General features: G+C 42.3%; 1 protein-coding gene across 9 annotated transcripts in view; it reads left to right on the top strand.

The window, feature by feature from the left end:
• Positions 1-1,464, top strand: part of LOC136872446 (photoreceptor-specific nuclear receptor) — a 310,883-nt gene extending 309,419 nt beyond the window's left edge. For 8 of the 9 annotated variants that reach the window (XM_067146265.2, XM_067146264.2, XM_067146262.2 and 5 more), the window contains one exon: positions 821-1,464. In XM_067146265.2, coding sequence (XP_067002366.1) covers positions 821-1,059 — 239 coding nt within the window. In that variant the 3' untranslated portion in view covers positions 1,060-1,464. The remainder of the gene's footprint in view (positions 1-820) is intronic. The other variant, XM_067146266.2, reaches the window with a different exon arrangement.
• Positions 1,465-16,415: the final 14,951 nt, after the last annotated feature.

Here is a 16,415-nt window from a genome sequence, read left to right as displayed (position 1 = left end):
CCTCATCACGTGCACAAAATGTATTTAAAAGTTGTGTTATATGTCACGATTACCCACTTGCTATTTATTTTTTATATCTAATATGTATAACAGCCTTATTTCTTACATTTAATTAGGACCATACCCTTCTAAATGATAAAATTCAAATCTTAAGTATTAAAACATCTATTGACTGCAATAATCCTTACAGAATTATAAAATGTATAGCAAACTTGATTTGTACATTCATAAGGTACATTTTTACTAAATTCGGTTTCATTTCTCACAAAATTGTATTTCGAGGAGCGTTTTGTATTGCGCGTCAAAATAGTGTATACAAAGAAGAATAACTTCAAAAGAATGAAATTTAGTGAACAGCTTACTAGTAAGAGTCTATGCATGTGACATAAATTTTATTACAATAGCTTGAGAACTATAGAAGTTTGAAATTTCACTCATAACACGTGCAGATTTAGCAACGCTACCTCGTAAAGCACATTTGAATTCGCCCGCGAAGCGATCTGATTGACTAATACAATAACAACGACGCGAGATATCGAATTAATTTTTTTTCAAATGATTTATTAGAATGACCAGTCTTCCGACCAAACTGAATAAAACTGCCATTCATCAAAGTTCAGAAAATTCATGAAATATTCGCTAGCTCTCTTATCATTACAGGGATATAATCAAAATTCTGATAATTGCATCGGTAGAATAAGAATATTTTAAATAGTCTGTTAAAATGATTACTTGTTTACTGTCAAGCATATCCTAATTAACATTTAAAAGAAGAAAACATTCAATAAAGAGCTGAAAAGAGAACGTTGTTTTGTTACAGAAACTCGCGGCTTGAAGGATCCGGTGCAGGTAGAAAATCTCCAGGACCAGGCGCAAGTGATGCTCGGCCAACACACCCGCAGTCAGCACCCGGGCCAAGCGGCAAGGTTCGGTCGACTGCTCCTGATGTTGCCGCTACTGAGATACGTCAACACGGCGAGGATCGAGCAGATCTTCTTTCAACGAACCATCGGCAATACACCAATGGAGAAAGTGTTGTGCGATATGTACAAGAATTAAAGCTAAGGTCACGGTTCGACTACATCCAGGACGTTAAAAAACACGCACATCGAATTATTAAAGACTCATCAAATGACAAGCAACTTCGTACCTTGTTCGATTATGAATTTGAAGACATGAAGGAGCAAAGTGAGAAATGAAACAGAAACTATTCTTCATCAAATAAATAACACGTTATTTCGATATTAGACGGTATAAGTTCACATCGCAAAATTTCGGGTTTAACAATATAACCAATTACTTTTGTGACATATTCATTGTTCTTTGTTTATTAGTAAATTAAGTTTTAATCTGTTTGTTAGAAATCCGTATTATCTCAAATATATATTCAAACGCAGCACATTTGTGGTCAAATTTTAAGATATTATCCATGTTGTAAAATAAAATATGTTCTTTCTTTTCCCATTCGATATTATTAAATACAGAAGCATCTGATAATAGGGTAGCCTAAAACTCACTAAAATTATCTAAATCAGGATATACTGTTGCAGTGGATGAATACGGAAATAATGAGTCACCTTCCTATTTCATAAGGGAAATAACTGTGTCTGCGACCCTTACTATAGCAGTCACCATTTAGGAAGGCCTTGGCTTGGTGTGCGCCTAGGCAAATCACGTGACCTTCAACCAATAGGCGTGCAGTATTGGCCTGGTGTCCGCTCTGTAAGGTGCTGGTTCAAGTTTCATTGATATTTCTGCAATTTGCCAGTTTTAAGTGCATTTTTCGATGTTTAGATTGTTGTGATGTTATTGTTGATCAGTTGTGAGGTGGCAGAAGAAGGTAAAAGGCGTGCAGTATTGCATAGAAAAACGCGAGAGATAACTGATATGGCACATAGCTCCTTTCTGCCTGAGAAGGAAGCTGGAGGACCAGTGGACCATGCAGCCAAAGTTCAGGAGCGTGTAGCACGTACTTGTGAAATAGGGCTGAGAACTGTTAAAGAGGAATGTTAACTCCTTTATTAAAATAAAACCTTGACCTATAAAAGGAAGCATCAAGATTGTCGCATGTTTCCTTTTAACCTGGAGGTATAAGGTTAAATTTTCTTACTTATCATTTTAAGGGCTAATTCGCATCACTATTTTGGGGATGTTTAGATCCATTAAATCCTCACCTTAGTTATGAGTGACAGATGCTATGATTCAAGGGCCATATAAACCAGATAACAAGCCCATGATTCGCTATTTGTACTCGTATTGGATATCAAAATGTGAACATCGAAGTATTAATCTATGCATGCCACTGGACTTCAGAATGTATCCAGATAGTACGCACTATTGTTTTTGCTATTAAAATTTGTAATAATCGATTCTTGAATTACCTGTTAGGTATATATCTTTCCATTTTGATTTTTTCGACAGTCTGGAATAAACGTAGCATAAAATACCGTTGTCTTCGACGTTTGTCCGCGTTCAGTATTTGAACCCGTAAACCTCGTCCTAAATTAAATAAAAGGTTTACGTTGTTATAGGTAACCTACACATCAGCGGGCAAGGAAAGAACGGGTGTGTAACTAGAGACTCTGCTGAGAAAATCTCACTTGCTCTTTTGTCTCTCCCCTTAGGCTCTAAATCTTTTCCTAAATTTGCGACCGTCGTCTAATATTATCATTAGTTTATTATTATTATTATTATTATTATTACTATTATTAAAGTTAGCCTTAACAAGACAAAAATTCGGCATTTGCATGAAGTAGTCTGAGAAAGGTCTAACTGAATGGGCGCTGAAAGTCACCATGGATTGAATTCGAACCACTTAACCTTACCTTCCAGAAAACTCGTGATTGATACTGAATACGCATGCTTACTGCATTACCAGGCTTTGTGTTAGTCCTTATTTGTTAAGATTTAAAATACGATAATCATGCCAAATGTAAGCATTTCATAGCATACCGAATACAAATAGAAACGCACCTCCGGTCGGCATGTGGCGAGGGATGGAGGGCCGGCAAATTCGCACTCAGGGGAGGAGTAAGATCGACATTGTCGCCTCCTCTCTCTCTCTCTCTCTCTCTGCGCGGCTAAGGTCCTTCCCTGGTGATGGCTGGTATAGATATTGATAATGATGCTTGTTGTTTAAAGGGGCCTAACATCTAGGTCATAGGCACCTGATGGTACGAAACTAGACGAAATGCAGTGACAATTTAAAAGTCTAAAATCCATCCACTGACCAGAATTCAAAACGTGATGATGAAGAATGAAATGTATGAATATAAATTTAAAACAATCAGTGGATCCGATGCCCCACATTCCCAGAAACTATCTTAAAAAATAGTATTACTGACCAAGGGATTGCTTCCAAATCACAATCCTGAATCGATGACGCTGTTGTCTAAAGGGGTCCAAAATCCAGGTCAACAGCCCCTCATAATGGTACTTATCGCTAGCAAATTAGGACCATGGTACTTCTCAAGTTGCGGTACTAATCAAAAGTAGCCTAGAATCACGGTGTTCCAAACATTATGGTACTACTCACAAGTATTGTACGTCGCACAGGTAACGCAGAACTATGGTGTTTCTCACATAATGGCGCCATTCGTAGGCAACGCAAACCCATGGTCTTCTTCATATAGATGTAGCCTACTGATCACAGGGACTCGTACTATCTCGTGGTGTTCCTGACATAGAGTGGGTATTAATTACAGGCAACGCAGACCAACGTTTTCGCTCACATAGTGGTACTAATCACAGGCAACTCCCAGAACCGTGGTGTTTCTCACATAATGGTACAATTCACAGGCAAGGCAAGCTCGTGCTGTTCCTTCCTGCTTGAGAAGGAAGCTGCCGGACCAGTGGACGATGCTGTCAAAGTTCAGGAGCGCGTAGCAAGTGCTTGAGAAATAGGGCTGAGACCTGTCAAGAGGATTGTTAACTCGTTTATTAAAATATAATCTTGATCTATAAAAGGAAGCATAAAGATTGGCGTATGTTTCCTTTTCACCTGGAGGTTTAGGGTTGAATTTTCTTACTTATCATTTTAAGGGCAACTAAAGACGACCCATGGTGTTCCCCGGTGATGATACAAATCACAAGTAGTTTCATGGTGTTAATTCAATCATCCCTTGCTCGCCCATTTTAGTTGCCTCTTACGACAGGCAGAGGATACCGCGGGTGTATTCTTCGTCGCCCCCCTCCACCCAGAGGGGATAGAGGGAGAGAAAAAAAGAAAAAGAAGCGGTCCATCACTTCGAAAAATGAAATAAAGGACGAAGAAAGGCAAGGGCCACGACGGGCGTTAAAATGAAAAACTCGCTAGGCCTCGAATGTTCTAATACCATCGGGGTCGGAAAAGAACAAGAATTGACCAAGGCAGATCAGACAGTATAGATGAAAGTGATGAGCCTCGCACAAGTAATTGGAAGCAATGCCAAGACTCAGCTAAGGGCTCCGTGGTCACCAACCCACGCTCCCAAGTTGAGAGCCACTAGGGCCTCTTTTAGTTGCCTCTTACGACAGGCAGGGGATACCATGGGTGTATTCTTCGTCTGCGTCCCCCACCCACAGGGCATGGTATAAATATTGACGAAATCCTACAATTTCCTTGATTCCCCTGTGAGTCTATGTTTATTCCAAGCAAATACTTTTAAGAACACCAAGACTTGTTTTAGAGGGTACTGCGATCGTTTCTAAACAAGGGCAAAATCAAATATTAGTGCTATTCAATGGTCGAACCTGAAGCCTCACTGTGTTCTAAGGAGGCGTGATATTACTTGATCAGAACGGTAAATGAAATGAAATGGCGTATGGCTTTTAGTGCCGGGAGTGTCCGAGGACAAGTTCGGCTCGCCAGGTGCAGGTCTTTTGATTTGACACCCGTAGGCGACCTGCGCGTCGTGATGAGGATGAAATGACGATGAAGCGACACATACACCCAGCCTCCGTGCCAGCGAAATTAACCAATGATGGTTAAAATTCCCGACCCGCCGGGAATCGAACCCGGGACCCCTGTGACCAAAGGCCAGCACGCTAATCATTTAGCCATGGAGCCGGACGATCAGAACGGTGGAAGGGTATAATAATATTAACATCTTAACAACTTCTTGCTCGTTGAAAAACGACCGCTTTAAGACGGTGTCCTCGAACTACAATAATACATTAACTAATCCAAAAATCAATTAACTCTTATATTCTTTAAAATGATTTTCGAAAGTAGCTTCTCTTAATGCCTGACATAATTCTAACAGGGGAGAGCTGACAATGTGACCGTCATTTCTAAATTTCTAAATTATAGTCAGTTTCTGACTTGGACAGATGGAGAACATTAACTGGACATTGGTCTTCCAAACGACCACCTCTCAGCCCGAAGGCCTGCAGATTACGAAGTGACGCGTGGTCAATATGACGAATTCTCTCGGCCATTATTTATGGGTTTCTAGACCAGACAGTTCCCCAACTATTTTAACGTATACTAAGTAGACCTCGAAACAGCCACCGGATCCAGGATCCCTGACCTGGTCAGGAAATGAACTCGAGGATTCCGAGCAAAAAAGCAGGCTTACAACCGCTAGATCTCTCTGGTTCTTGTCAAATGGTCCCACAGTATAGGATTCTTTGTCCAGCAATGTCTCCAAAGACAGCCATTTCAACATCAAAAGCTGAGGGCGTTCCTGTTGTGAAAATATATAAGAAATTATTTTTCCGGCCTTGTAGGCCGTGGTTAGATTGAGTTGGCAGCTCCTAACGTTACCAGAAACTGCACGTGGCTTTCTTCAAGGATCATTGGAGAATTGAAACTGTGGCCGTAAGCTCTCAATTTCGGGATAGGTTATTACAGAATACCGTGTATGAGCACCCATAGCACATAACGGAATTATATGTATCTACGGGTTTATACATAACATATTATTTTCAACCAAGCCAAAAACCGAACCCCACGGCACTTAACGCCCTTGAAAGGGCCTTGGCCTGCCCAGCGACCGCTCCTCAGCCCGAAGGCCTGCAGATTACGAGGTGTCGTGTGGTCAGCACGACGCATCCACTTGGCCGTTATTCAGGACTTTCGAGACTGGGGCAGCCATCTCACCGTCAAATACGAGGTAGCTCCTCAATTCTAATCACGTAGGCTGAGTGGACCTCTAACCAGCCCTAAGATAGGGAAAAAATTCCCTGACCTTCCGGGCGAGAGGCAGGCACGCTATTTTCATTTTTCATTTCACTGTAATTATAACCCTTATTACAGTAACTTTTTAGAAGACAGGATACAGTAAATACAGTAGTGAAACAAGAAATATACCTCGGTTAAAACTTTGGAAAAAGTCCGTCAGTCTCTTCTGTTTGTTACTGTTAACTTTTCCTCCCTTCGCGTCGAAACTTCTCGTCAATACCACGCAACCGATATTCGTAAACTGAGCTTGACATCCGCGACTTCGGGGATTGCTTTCGTACGTGACCAGTAATTACTTCGATAATTTTCCGATCATTAGAAGTCTTAGTTTTTCAGTTCCCAACATTTTACCTCCCAGCATCACTGTGAACCTTCCTTTACTTGTTAACTGTTCCTTACAAACCACAAATGCCACAAATGCCGTATTGCACGGTTAATGGTACACACAATTGTAGTTACAGAGTATTTTTTTTTTGCTCCAAAGGAGGAAATGTTTTGCTTCGAGAAGTCGAGTAACCAAACTGCGAGTAATAGACAAATAAATACACGTGAAGAATAGGACAAACTTTTTTTTTTTTTTTTTTTTTTTTTTTTTTTTTTTTTTTTTTTTTTTTTTTTGCTTTACGTCGCACCGACACAGATAGGTCTTATGGTGACGTGGGATAGGAAAGGCCTAGGAGTGGAAAGGAAGCGGCCGTGGCCTTCTTTAAGGTATAGCCCCAGCATTTACCTGGTGTTAAAATGGAAACCACGTAAAACCATCTTCAGGGCTGCCGACAGTGGGGTTCGAACCCACTATATCCCGGATGCAAGCTCACAGCCGCGTCCCTCTAACCGCACGGCCAACTCGCCCGGTAATAAGGCAAACGACCGAGAAATTAAAGTTACTTCGAGATACTGAAAATGCGAGTAATGGAGGTTCGACCGTATTTGTCTTTAGTTCCTGTCGTTCGAAGGGGGGAAAATAACATTAAATGAAATCTTCATTAACAATCCTTTAGTTAACCGGTTCGTGTTCTGAATTCTTTACTGCCGGGCTGAGTGGCTCAGACGGTTAAGGCGCTGGCCTTCTGACCCCAACTTGGCAGGTTCGATCCTGGCTCAGTCCGGTGGTATTTGAAGGTGCTTAAATACGTTAGCCTCGTGTCGGTAGATTTACTGGCACGTAAAAGAACTCCTGCGGGAATAAATTCCGGCACCTCGGCGTCTCCGAAAACCGTAAAAGAGTAGTTAGTGGGACGTAAAACAAATAACATCATTATTGAATTCTTTACTTGCATCTACGTAGAGTGACGCGCACGGCTCATCAGCGTGCAGGTGTCCTTCTCCATGGCTAAATGGATAGCGTGCTGGTCTTTTGTCCAGACGGTCCGAGGTTCGATTCCCGGCTGGGACGGTGATTTTAACCTTCATTGGTTAATTCAAATGGCTCGGGGGCTGGATGTTTGTGCTGTACCCAACATCCCTGCAACTCACACACAACACATAACACTATCCTCCGCCACAATAACAAGCAGTTGCCTACACATGGCAAATGCCGCCCACACTCATCGAAGGTTTGCATTACAAGGGCTGCACCCGGCTAGAAATAGCCACACGAAATTATTATTATTATTATTATTATTATTATTATTATTATTATTATTATTATTATTATTATTATTATTATTATTATTATTATTATTATTATTATTGTGAGCCTCCGTGCCTCAGACGGCAGCGCGTCGGCATCTCACCGCTGGATACCGTGGTTCAAATCTCGGTCATTCCATGTGAGATTTGTGCTGGACAAAGCGGAGGCGGGACAGGTTTTTCTCCGGGTACTCCGGTTTTCCCTGTCATCTTTCATTCCAGCAACACTCTCCATTCTCATTTCATAGCATCTATCACTCATTAATAAAATAACTTTGGGAGTGGCGACCCCATCGTACTAATAGCCTACATATGATTCATTCATTTCATTCCTGACCCGGTCAATGACTGGAAAACAGGTTGTACGTTTTCATTATTATTATTATTATTATTATTATTATTATTATTATTATTATTATTATTATTATTATTATTATTATTATTATTATTATTATTATAGCATGCGGGTGAATGTATCGAAGCGAACGGTGGCATTTTTGAACAATGTTATATAAACTTTATAAGGCAGTACATTAATTATGCAAACTTTTACTCATGCATCGAATGACAGAATTGGTGCAATTTTTAGCAATTGCTATTTTTCCATAGGTAAATCTACTTATATAGTTAAAAGTATGTGTACGAAACAATTAAGGAATTCAAAGCGGATTTTGATCTTCAGAAAAATAAATAAATAAATAAATAAATAAATAAATAAATAAATAAATAAATATTTGTGAAGAGTTAATTTTTACCCTTTCAACCAATAGAACTCAAGAAAATCGTGTTTTAAAAACAACATTTGAATTAATCTAACTCTGTGGCTTAAGCAGTTGAAATCAGGAACGATATTTGTTTAAATAATCAGAGATAAAAATACTGCAACTGTTAACTCAACTCAATAAAGACAGCGATTGTTCGGGATTCTTTGGTCCTCTTCTCAATATTTTGAAACAATGTTTGAGAGGTGCACAGTCTAGTCTAAGCAAAGCAAAGCAAAGCCAAGCAAAATAATTATGATCCGAAATCTGAGCTCTATGCCGACGTTTGTAATTTCCCATCAAAGGAAAACTGCTTGCTAATGTATATTGACCCGAAGAAACAAAAGATTCGAGCAATAGGTCTGTGTAATCGTGGAAGTCGAACCTGTGAAATATTTTTACGAAATTCAAAAACTTCTCTTGGTTGAAAATGTCTCCTTCATTTCATTATCACACAGCATGTCCAAGAATTCCAACTGCAATTCAGTTGGAGCGCAACAAACTTCGACGCGTACTGATGTGCTGTAAGACACTTGCCCCGGAACCTAACCCGCGCACCAGTACACCGCAGTTGACGGTCACTGGTCTAATAAGAGAACTGTTGGTTTGGACCAGACAGATTTCAATCTGGTTTTTTCCTAGTTGTTTAAGGTCGCACTAACCCATCGGAGGTTTTCGGCAGCGGAATGATGGGAAAGGACTATTAGAAAGGTAGTGACCGTGGCCTCAATTAAGGTACAGCCTCAAGATTTGTCTGGTGTGAAAATGAGAAACCATGGAAAATCATCCTTTAGGACTGTCAACTGTGGGTTTCGAACCCACCATCTCCCGAATGCAAGCTCTTATCCACGTGGCCAAATCGTTCGGTCACCTAAGTGAATAATCAACTATCCTCCTCCTCCTCCTCCTCCTCCTCCTCCTTCTTACTCCGTACCTCTTATCAGGGATGTGGTGACTGCCTACATGCGATATTCTGCTACTTAGACTGCAGTTTGAAAACTGTTGTTCGGAAAATCTGCGTTCATCATCCTGTAGGAATTCGGCTTCTTGGTCTCTTACATTTTAATTTGCCCTGTGTCATCAAGAACTGGAAGTTGTCTCTCCTTATACGCGGAAAAAATAACGCAAGATCCTCGCACTGATATTTGCCGTGCACTCGCTTCTGAACTCCCAGTTCCTTGATGTGTACGTTTCTTGGTGTCTGGAGTACGTACATCTGTAATAGCACAACATTTCAAAGGCATCGATTTTCTTTACTTGTCCACGTTTCTGAGGCATACAGTAATATTTAAAAGCAGCCGGAATTTTGTTCGTTTGGTGACGCCGTGCAACTTCGAGCATGTTAAATAATAAAGAACGTTACTACGACCAACAGACGAGAGGAGAAGCGATCTGGCGCACTCCTTGACTGACAAATGTATCTTAAATACAGTGTGTTCTTGTACTGTGGGTGCAGTTACGGGTGTTTAAATTTTGTTGTTGTTGTTGTTGTTGTTGTCCTTGCCATCTAAATTCTTCGGCATATCTCAAGTGTAATTCTTCCAAAGGTTGATATTAGTGATCCTAGGTATACAAACTTCAAAACACAAGTGTCTACGCTGTTTACGTCATGTAGCTGTTAACCTGCATTCGGGAGATAGTAGGTTCGAATCCTACTATTGGGCAACCCTGAAAATGGTTTTCCGTGGTTTCGCATAGTCCCTTCCTAGCTCCAGTAGTCAATATACAGTTTGTTCTGCAACTATGGCAACCACATGGAAAATGAAGATAAACTTGTCCCAAGAATACAGACAGTTTTCTAGGTCGTTCGCGACACACCACACATCCTGAACAGAGTCCAAAGATCACTACTACACCGTTCTAAACTGTGCATCAAAGTAGGAGGAGGACAGCATATTAAACATCTACTGTAATCAAACCACTGGGCGTATTGTTTACTTCGTTCGGTATTTCATTCTATTTATAATATTATGAGTGAAGGAATACACAATCGTGAGATGACAACATTGCATCTTCGAGCAGGTTAAATAATAAAAAACGTTACTAGCGACCAAAAAAACGAGAGGAGAAACGATCTGGTGCGTTCCCTAGCTGGCAAGTGTATCTTAATTACAGTGTGTTCTTGTACTGTACGTGCAGTTACGGCTGTTTAATAAACGAACTGTGGATGAAAATGAAAATCCACAGCCTGTTTCCAGTCATTCGACTGGGTTAGGGATGGAATGAATGAAGCCCCCATCTAGCGGCGAGGATAGGAATTGTGCCGGCTGCCGAAGCCTGTCGCACACCTCTAGCGCAATGATTAATGAATGACAGATGAAATGAAATTATATTACTCGTTGGCTGAATGGTCAGCGTACTGGCCTTCGGTTCAGAGGGTCGCGGGTTCGATTTCCGGACCGGTCGGGGATTTTAATATCTTCTGATTAATTCTTCTGGCTCGGGGACTGGGGGTTTGTGTCCGTCCCAACACTTTCCTCTTCATATTCACACAACACAACACACTACCACCCACCACAGAAACAAGCAATAGTGATTACATCCCTCCATATAGGGTTGGCGTCAGGAAGGGCATCCGGCCGTAAAACAGGGCCAAATCCACATGTGTTGCGCAGTTTGCACCTGAGAACCCACACGTGTGGGAAAAGTGGTAGGAAAAGAAGAAAAAGAAGAAGTTGAAATGAAATTATACTGGAGAGTGTTGCTGGAATGAAATATGACAGGGAAAACCGGAGAACCCGGAGAAAACCTGCCCAGCCTCCGCTTTGTCCAGCACAAATCTCACATGGAGTGACCGGGATTCGAACCACGGAACCCAGCGGTGAGAGGCCGGCGTGCTGCCGCCTGAGCCACGGAGGCTGAACTGTGGATATTGCCCGTAAAAAAAAAAAAGATAATCCTGTGCGAGTCAAACGAGGAAACTTGTGCATACGCGCGGAGCATTATCTCTGTCTCCATCATGCATGCCACTTCCCCCACCCCATTCTCTTCTCTGAAGCTCGGCAGCGGCTTGTGCTCTGGCATAGCAAATACGGCGAGTTCGCCAATTTGAATCCCGCACCCGGAAGGTATGAAGTAACCTCCTTTTCTCGAAGAGAAACATTTTCTCCGCCAATCCGATTGCACTATCGTGAACGTAACACGATGATCATCGCTGATTTTTTGTCGCTATAGTTCTCATACACCCTGTATGTAGGCCCAAGGCTTTAATCTCTTCCTTCAGGAGCTCTATGACAAGTTCGATCAACTAATACATCCTAAATTTAATGGTAATAATTCTCTCGTAAAAACAACGGCGAGGTACTGATGTCTTAATTTATCACCCTGACAAGTTTCATTGCAATCGATGCCTTCGATACACCGCGTTCCATTTAAAAGTGCATCCCCGAGCTCGATAGCTGCAGTCGCCTAAATGCAGCCAGTATTCAGTATTTGGGAGATAGTGGGTTCGAACCCCACTGTCGGCAGCCCTGAAGATGGTTTTCCGTGTTTTCCCATTTTCACACCAGGCAAATGCTGGGGCTGTACCTTAATTAAGGCCACAGACCCTTCCTTCCCACTCCTATCCCTTACCTAGCCCATCGTCTGCTATATTTTTAACTACATAAATATAATTTTACTGCAGAATGACTAAATCCTACTAAGTTTCATTACAACCGGTCTCGTCCAACCCAAATAGTTCCCTTGTAACTTATCTAGAGCTGGTATTCTGGAGTTCGATGTGGCTGAAATCGACGATGGGCCTTGTAAGAGCCGTAAGCATAATTACTTAGCTCCGAGTGTGTGAGGAAACACTTAGTAATATAGTTTCACTGAATGCACTGTTATGTACTGAAATGCTATTATAAGGTATTGCCACGCCGGCACTAAAGGACTTCAAATACACTGACTGACAGAGCAAATGCAACACCAAGAAGGAGTGGTCAGAACTTTATGCCAATTGCAGGGTAGACTGACGTCACTGAGGTATGCTCATGATGTGAAATGCGCCGCTGTGCTCAGAAGACTACCATTGACTCCACAGCATAGACGTGCACGCCTGGCATGGTGCCGGGCTAGAGCGACTTGGATGAGGGAATGGCGGAACGTCGTGTTCTCCGATGAGTCACGCTTCTGTTCTGTCAGTGATAGTCACCGCAGACGAGTGTGGCGTCGGCGTGGAGAAAGGTCAAATCCGGCAGTAACTGTGGAGCGCCCTACCGCTAGACAACGCGGCATCATGGTTTGGGGCGCTATTGCGTATGATTCCACGTCACCTCTAGTGCGTATTCAAGGCACGTTAAATGCCCACCGCTACGTGTAGCATGTGCTGCGGCCGGTGGCACTCCCGTACCTTCAGGGGCTGCCCAATGCTCTGTTTCAGCAGGATAATGCCCGCCCACACACTGCTCGCATCTCCCAACAGGCTCTACGAGGTGTACAGATGCTTCCGTGGTCAGCGTACTCTCCGGATCTCTCACCAATCGAACACGTGTGGGATCTCATTGGACGCCGTTTGCAAACTCTGCCCCAGCCTCGTACGGACGACGAACTGTGGCAAATGGTTGACAGAGAATGGAGAACCATCCCTCAGAACACCATCCGCACTCTTATTGACTCTGTACCTCGACGTGTTTCTGCGTGCATCGCCGCTCGCGGTGGTCCTACATCCTACTGAGTCGATGTCGTGCGCATTGTGTAACCTGCATATCGGTTTGAAATAAACATCAATTATTCGTCCGTGCCGTCTCTGTTTTTTCCCCAACTTTCATCCCTTTCGAACCACTCCTTCTTGGTGTTGCATTTGCTCTGTCAGTCAGTGTAAATTGAACAGCCATTACTTTTGAAATGATTCAGTGTGTATTTAGCGACAAGATTGGATGAACAAGTGTTGTGATGTGCAATTGATATCTCATTCCATGAACTTTACAAAACACAACGTTAAATGTGTGTAAATAGTGCGTGTAAATAAGTGCGTTCAACGATAGTAAAAAACATTGACTAAAAGTTAGATAAAGCTGATAATACTGATTATAAGTACAGTATGTATAAATCTATAATGCACATTCTTTTTACTGTTGTAGTTTGTGTACATTCTATATAAACGTGATCTTGTAAGTATTCACTACATGGCAAGTTCATTTTCAAACAATATGTATACATCATTCTTAAGAGAATTGATGATATGTTGAAAGAGTTTGTGAAACTATATAAAGATTGCCTGTCAAATAGAGAGTTGTCATGAATATTTCAGTTTTACCTAAGCCTGTAATCCACCTACTCACATCTTACTGCTTTTATTTTTTAATTTGCTTAACGTCGCGCCGACAGAGGTGACGATGGGATAGTGCCTGGGGTGAAACTGGAAAATCACGGAAAACCATCTTCATGGCTGCCGACAGTGGGATTCGAACCCACTATCCCACAACCTCAGAACATTGTAAACGTTATGCCTTAGTAGCAATCATAATCTTTATACCAGTATAAACTGTCCGGCGCGTGGGATGTCTAAATTAAGTGCCAGGTAAGCTGAAAGTTTAGGTGATATAGACGGTGGCGTGAGGATTAAGGCTGCCTTCGCTACGTACCACTTTGCAACTAAAAAACGGTGCTTCTTGACTGGTTCAGCTCTCTTAACCACAAGTGAGTGGCTCTTTGTGGTTATTTGAAGTTCGTATCGACCACTAACTTTCCAACCATTCTACTGAAATGGATTTCGAAGAGGAAGCATAGCTGTGGTTTTTATTACGTCGATCAAGACGGCGTCGTCAAAATAGAGTTTATTGGATTCATCCTATTATATAAAACAGGAGCTTTTACTTTTTCTATTCGGTTGCTATAAAGAGCAGTTCTATAGTCCCAAATGTTTGGTACCGATGATGATGATGCTTGTTGTTTAAAGGGGCCCAACATCGAGGTCATCGGCCCCTAATGGTACGAAATGAAATAACAAAAAGTTCAAATTAATCCACTGACCAAAATAAAATAAAAAATGTCATGAAGAATGAATGGATGGACATGGACATGGACCCAACAAAAACAAAAAAACAAAAAACAGTGGATCAGACTCAAAAAAGTCGTAAATAAAGGTATTACTGACGGAGGGACCACTCATAAAGCACAATGATGCTTGATGCCCAAAGGGGTGCAAAATCCACGTCTAAGGCCCCACAGAATGGTACATGTCGCTAGTAAAGTAGAACCATGGTATTTGTCATGTTGGGGTACTAATCAAAAGTTGCGAAGACTCACGGTGTTCCACACAAGATGGTACTAATCACAAGTATTGTACTTCGTACGGGTAACGCAGACCTATGGTGTTTCTCACACAATGGCGCCACTCATAGCCAACGCAAACCGATGAGTTTCCATACCTAGGTGTACTAGTCACGGGTGCCGGTCCCACGGGCCCCGTGATGTTCCCCACATAGTGGGTACTAATCACAGGCAACGCAGACCCACGGTGTCGCTCATATACTGGTACAACTCACAGGCAACGCCCAGACCCGAGGTGTTTCTCACAATGGTACTAATCACGGGCACTGGAAACCCACAGGGGAACCACTCTCTGCTGCTACTAATCACAAACCTATTGTGTAGCAAATATAGTGGCACTACTCGTAAGTAAAGGCGACCCATGGTGTTCCCCGCGTGATGGTACTAATCAATAGTAGTTTCATGGTTCTAATACCAGCATCCCTTGGTCGCCCCTTTTAGTCGCCTCTTACGACAGGCAGGGGATACCGCGGGTGTATTCTACATGTGCGTCCCCCACCCGCAGGGGGTAGTGTGTTTGGTCCGCGAGAGGTATTTTATTTCCCTCAAGCCCGCCAGCAAGCCGGTTAGGACCCCCCTATCCGCCACCTGGGACGCGCCACGTGGGAGTATCACCTCTCCCCCTGCTACGCCAGCGTAGTAGGTTCGTGGATGTTTGGTACCAAAAGTATTACTTTAGTTCGCCATTTTTCAGCAGCACTAGAGCAAAAATACGTATTACTGGTTGTAAACGAAGGGAACGACTGAAATGAGTAGCTGTATGCGAGGTTCTCAGCACTATCACTGGCGTGTGGTTGGCGTGTCGCCCGTGTGAATTGCGTTCGACCACTGCCAGCGACGATTTTTGTGGGTGATATCGCCCACAGATTGCGACATTGGTTGAACTTGACTGCAGTGTGTGGTACGTGTGAAAGCAATATTGCAGAGCTGGAGACCGCCCACAGCCAACCACTGTTGTGTGGTTGTGGTATGGTTGCAAAGTGGCACGTGTCAAGACAGTCTAAGAAACAAAATAAAGAGGCTCTGAGATGGTGGTGGGGGTGATTATTGTTTTAAGAGGAAGACCAACTGGGCAACCAGCATCTATATGACACTAATCAGAGAGAAAAAATGAAAGGGATCAGACACTTCGAAAAATTAAGGTATCGGCCAAAGAAAGCAAGGGCCACGAAGGGCGTGAAAATAAAATACTCCCTAGGCCTCGAGTGCTCTAATACCGTCGGGGTCGGAAAAGAACAAGAGTTGACCAGGGGAAGTCGGATAGGACAGATGAAAGTGAGGAGGAAGAGGCTCTGACTTCTTCAAACCTGATGATGATGATGATGATGATGATGATGATGATGATGATGATGATGATGGAAGCGAACATTGTACCCTATTACTCAACTCTTCGGTTACTTCTTTGTCCTCTACTTCAAACATCAAACATCAAGTTGTAACGTATTTCATTTTAAAGAGCTCTATACAACAAATTCAGAGTTTGCAAGTTTGAGTTCCATTAATTAGGGATATAATTACCAAAGGTCGTCCATAAACTCCCTTGACTTAACCTTACGATTTGAAGGCAAACGGACAGTAACATAATGGTTTACTTTTCTTTTGCG

This window comes from Anabrus simplex, chromosome 4 (genome assembly GCF_040414725.1).
Source record: "Anabrus simplex isolate iqAnaSimp1 chromosome 4, ASM4041472v1, whole genome shotgun sequence".
Lineage (NCBI taxonomy): Eukaryota > Metazoa > Arthropoda > Insecta > Orthoptera > Tettigoniidae > Anabrus > Anabrus simplex.
The sequence above is the reverse complement of the archived record's forward strand: the minus strand, read 5'-3'. Positions and strand labels throughout refer to the sequence as shown.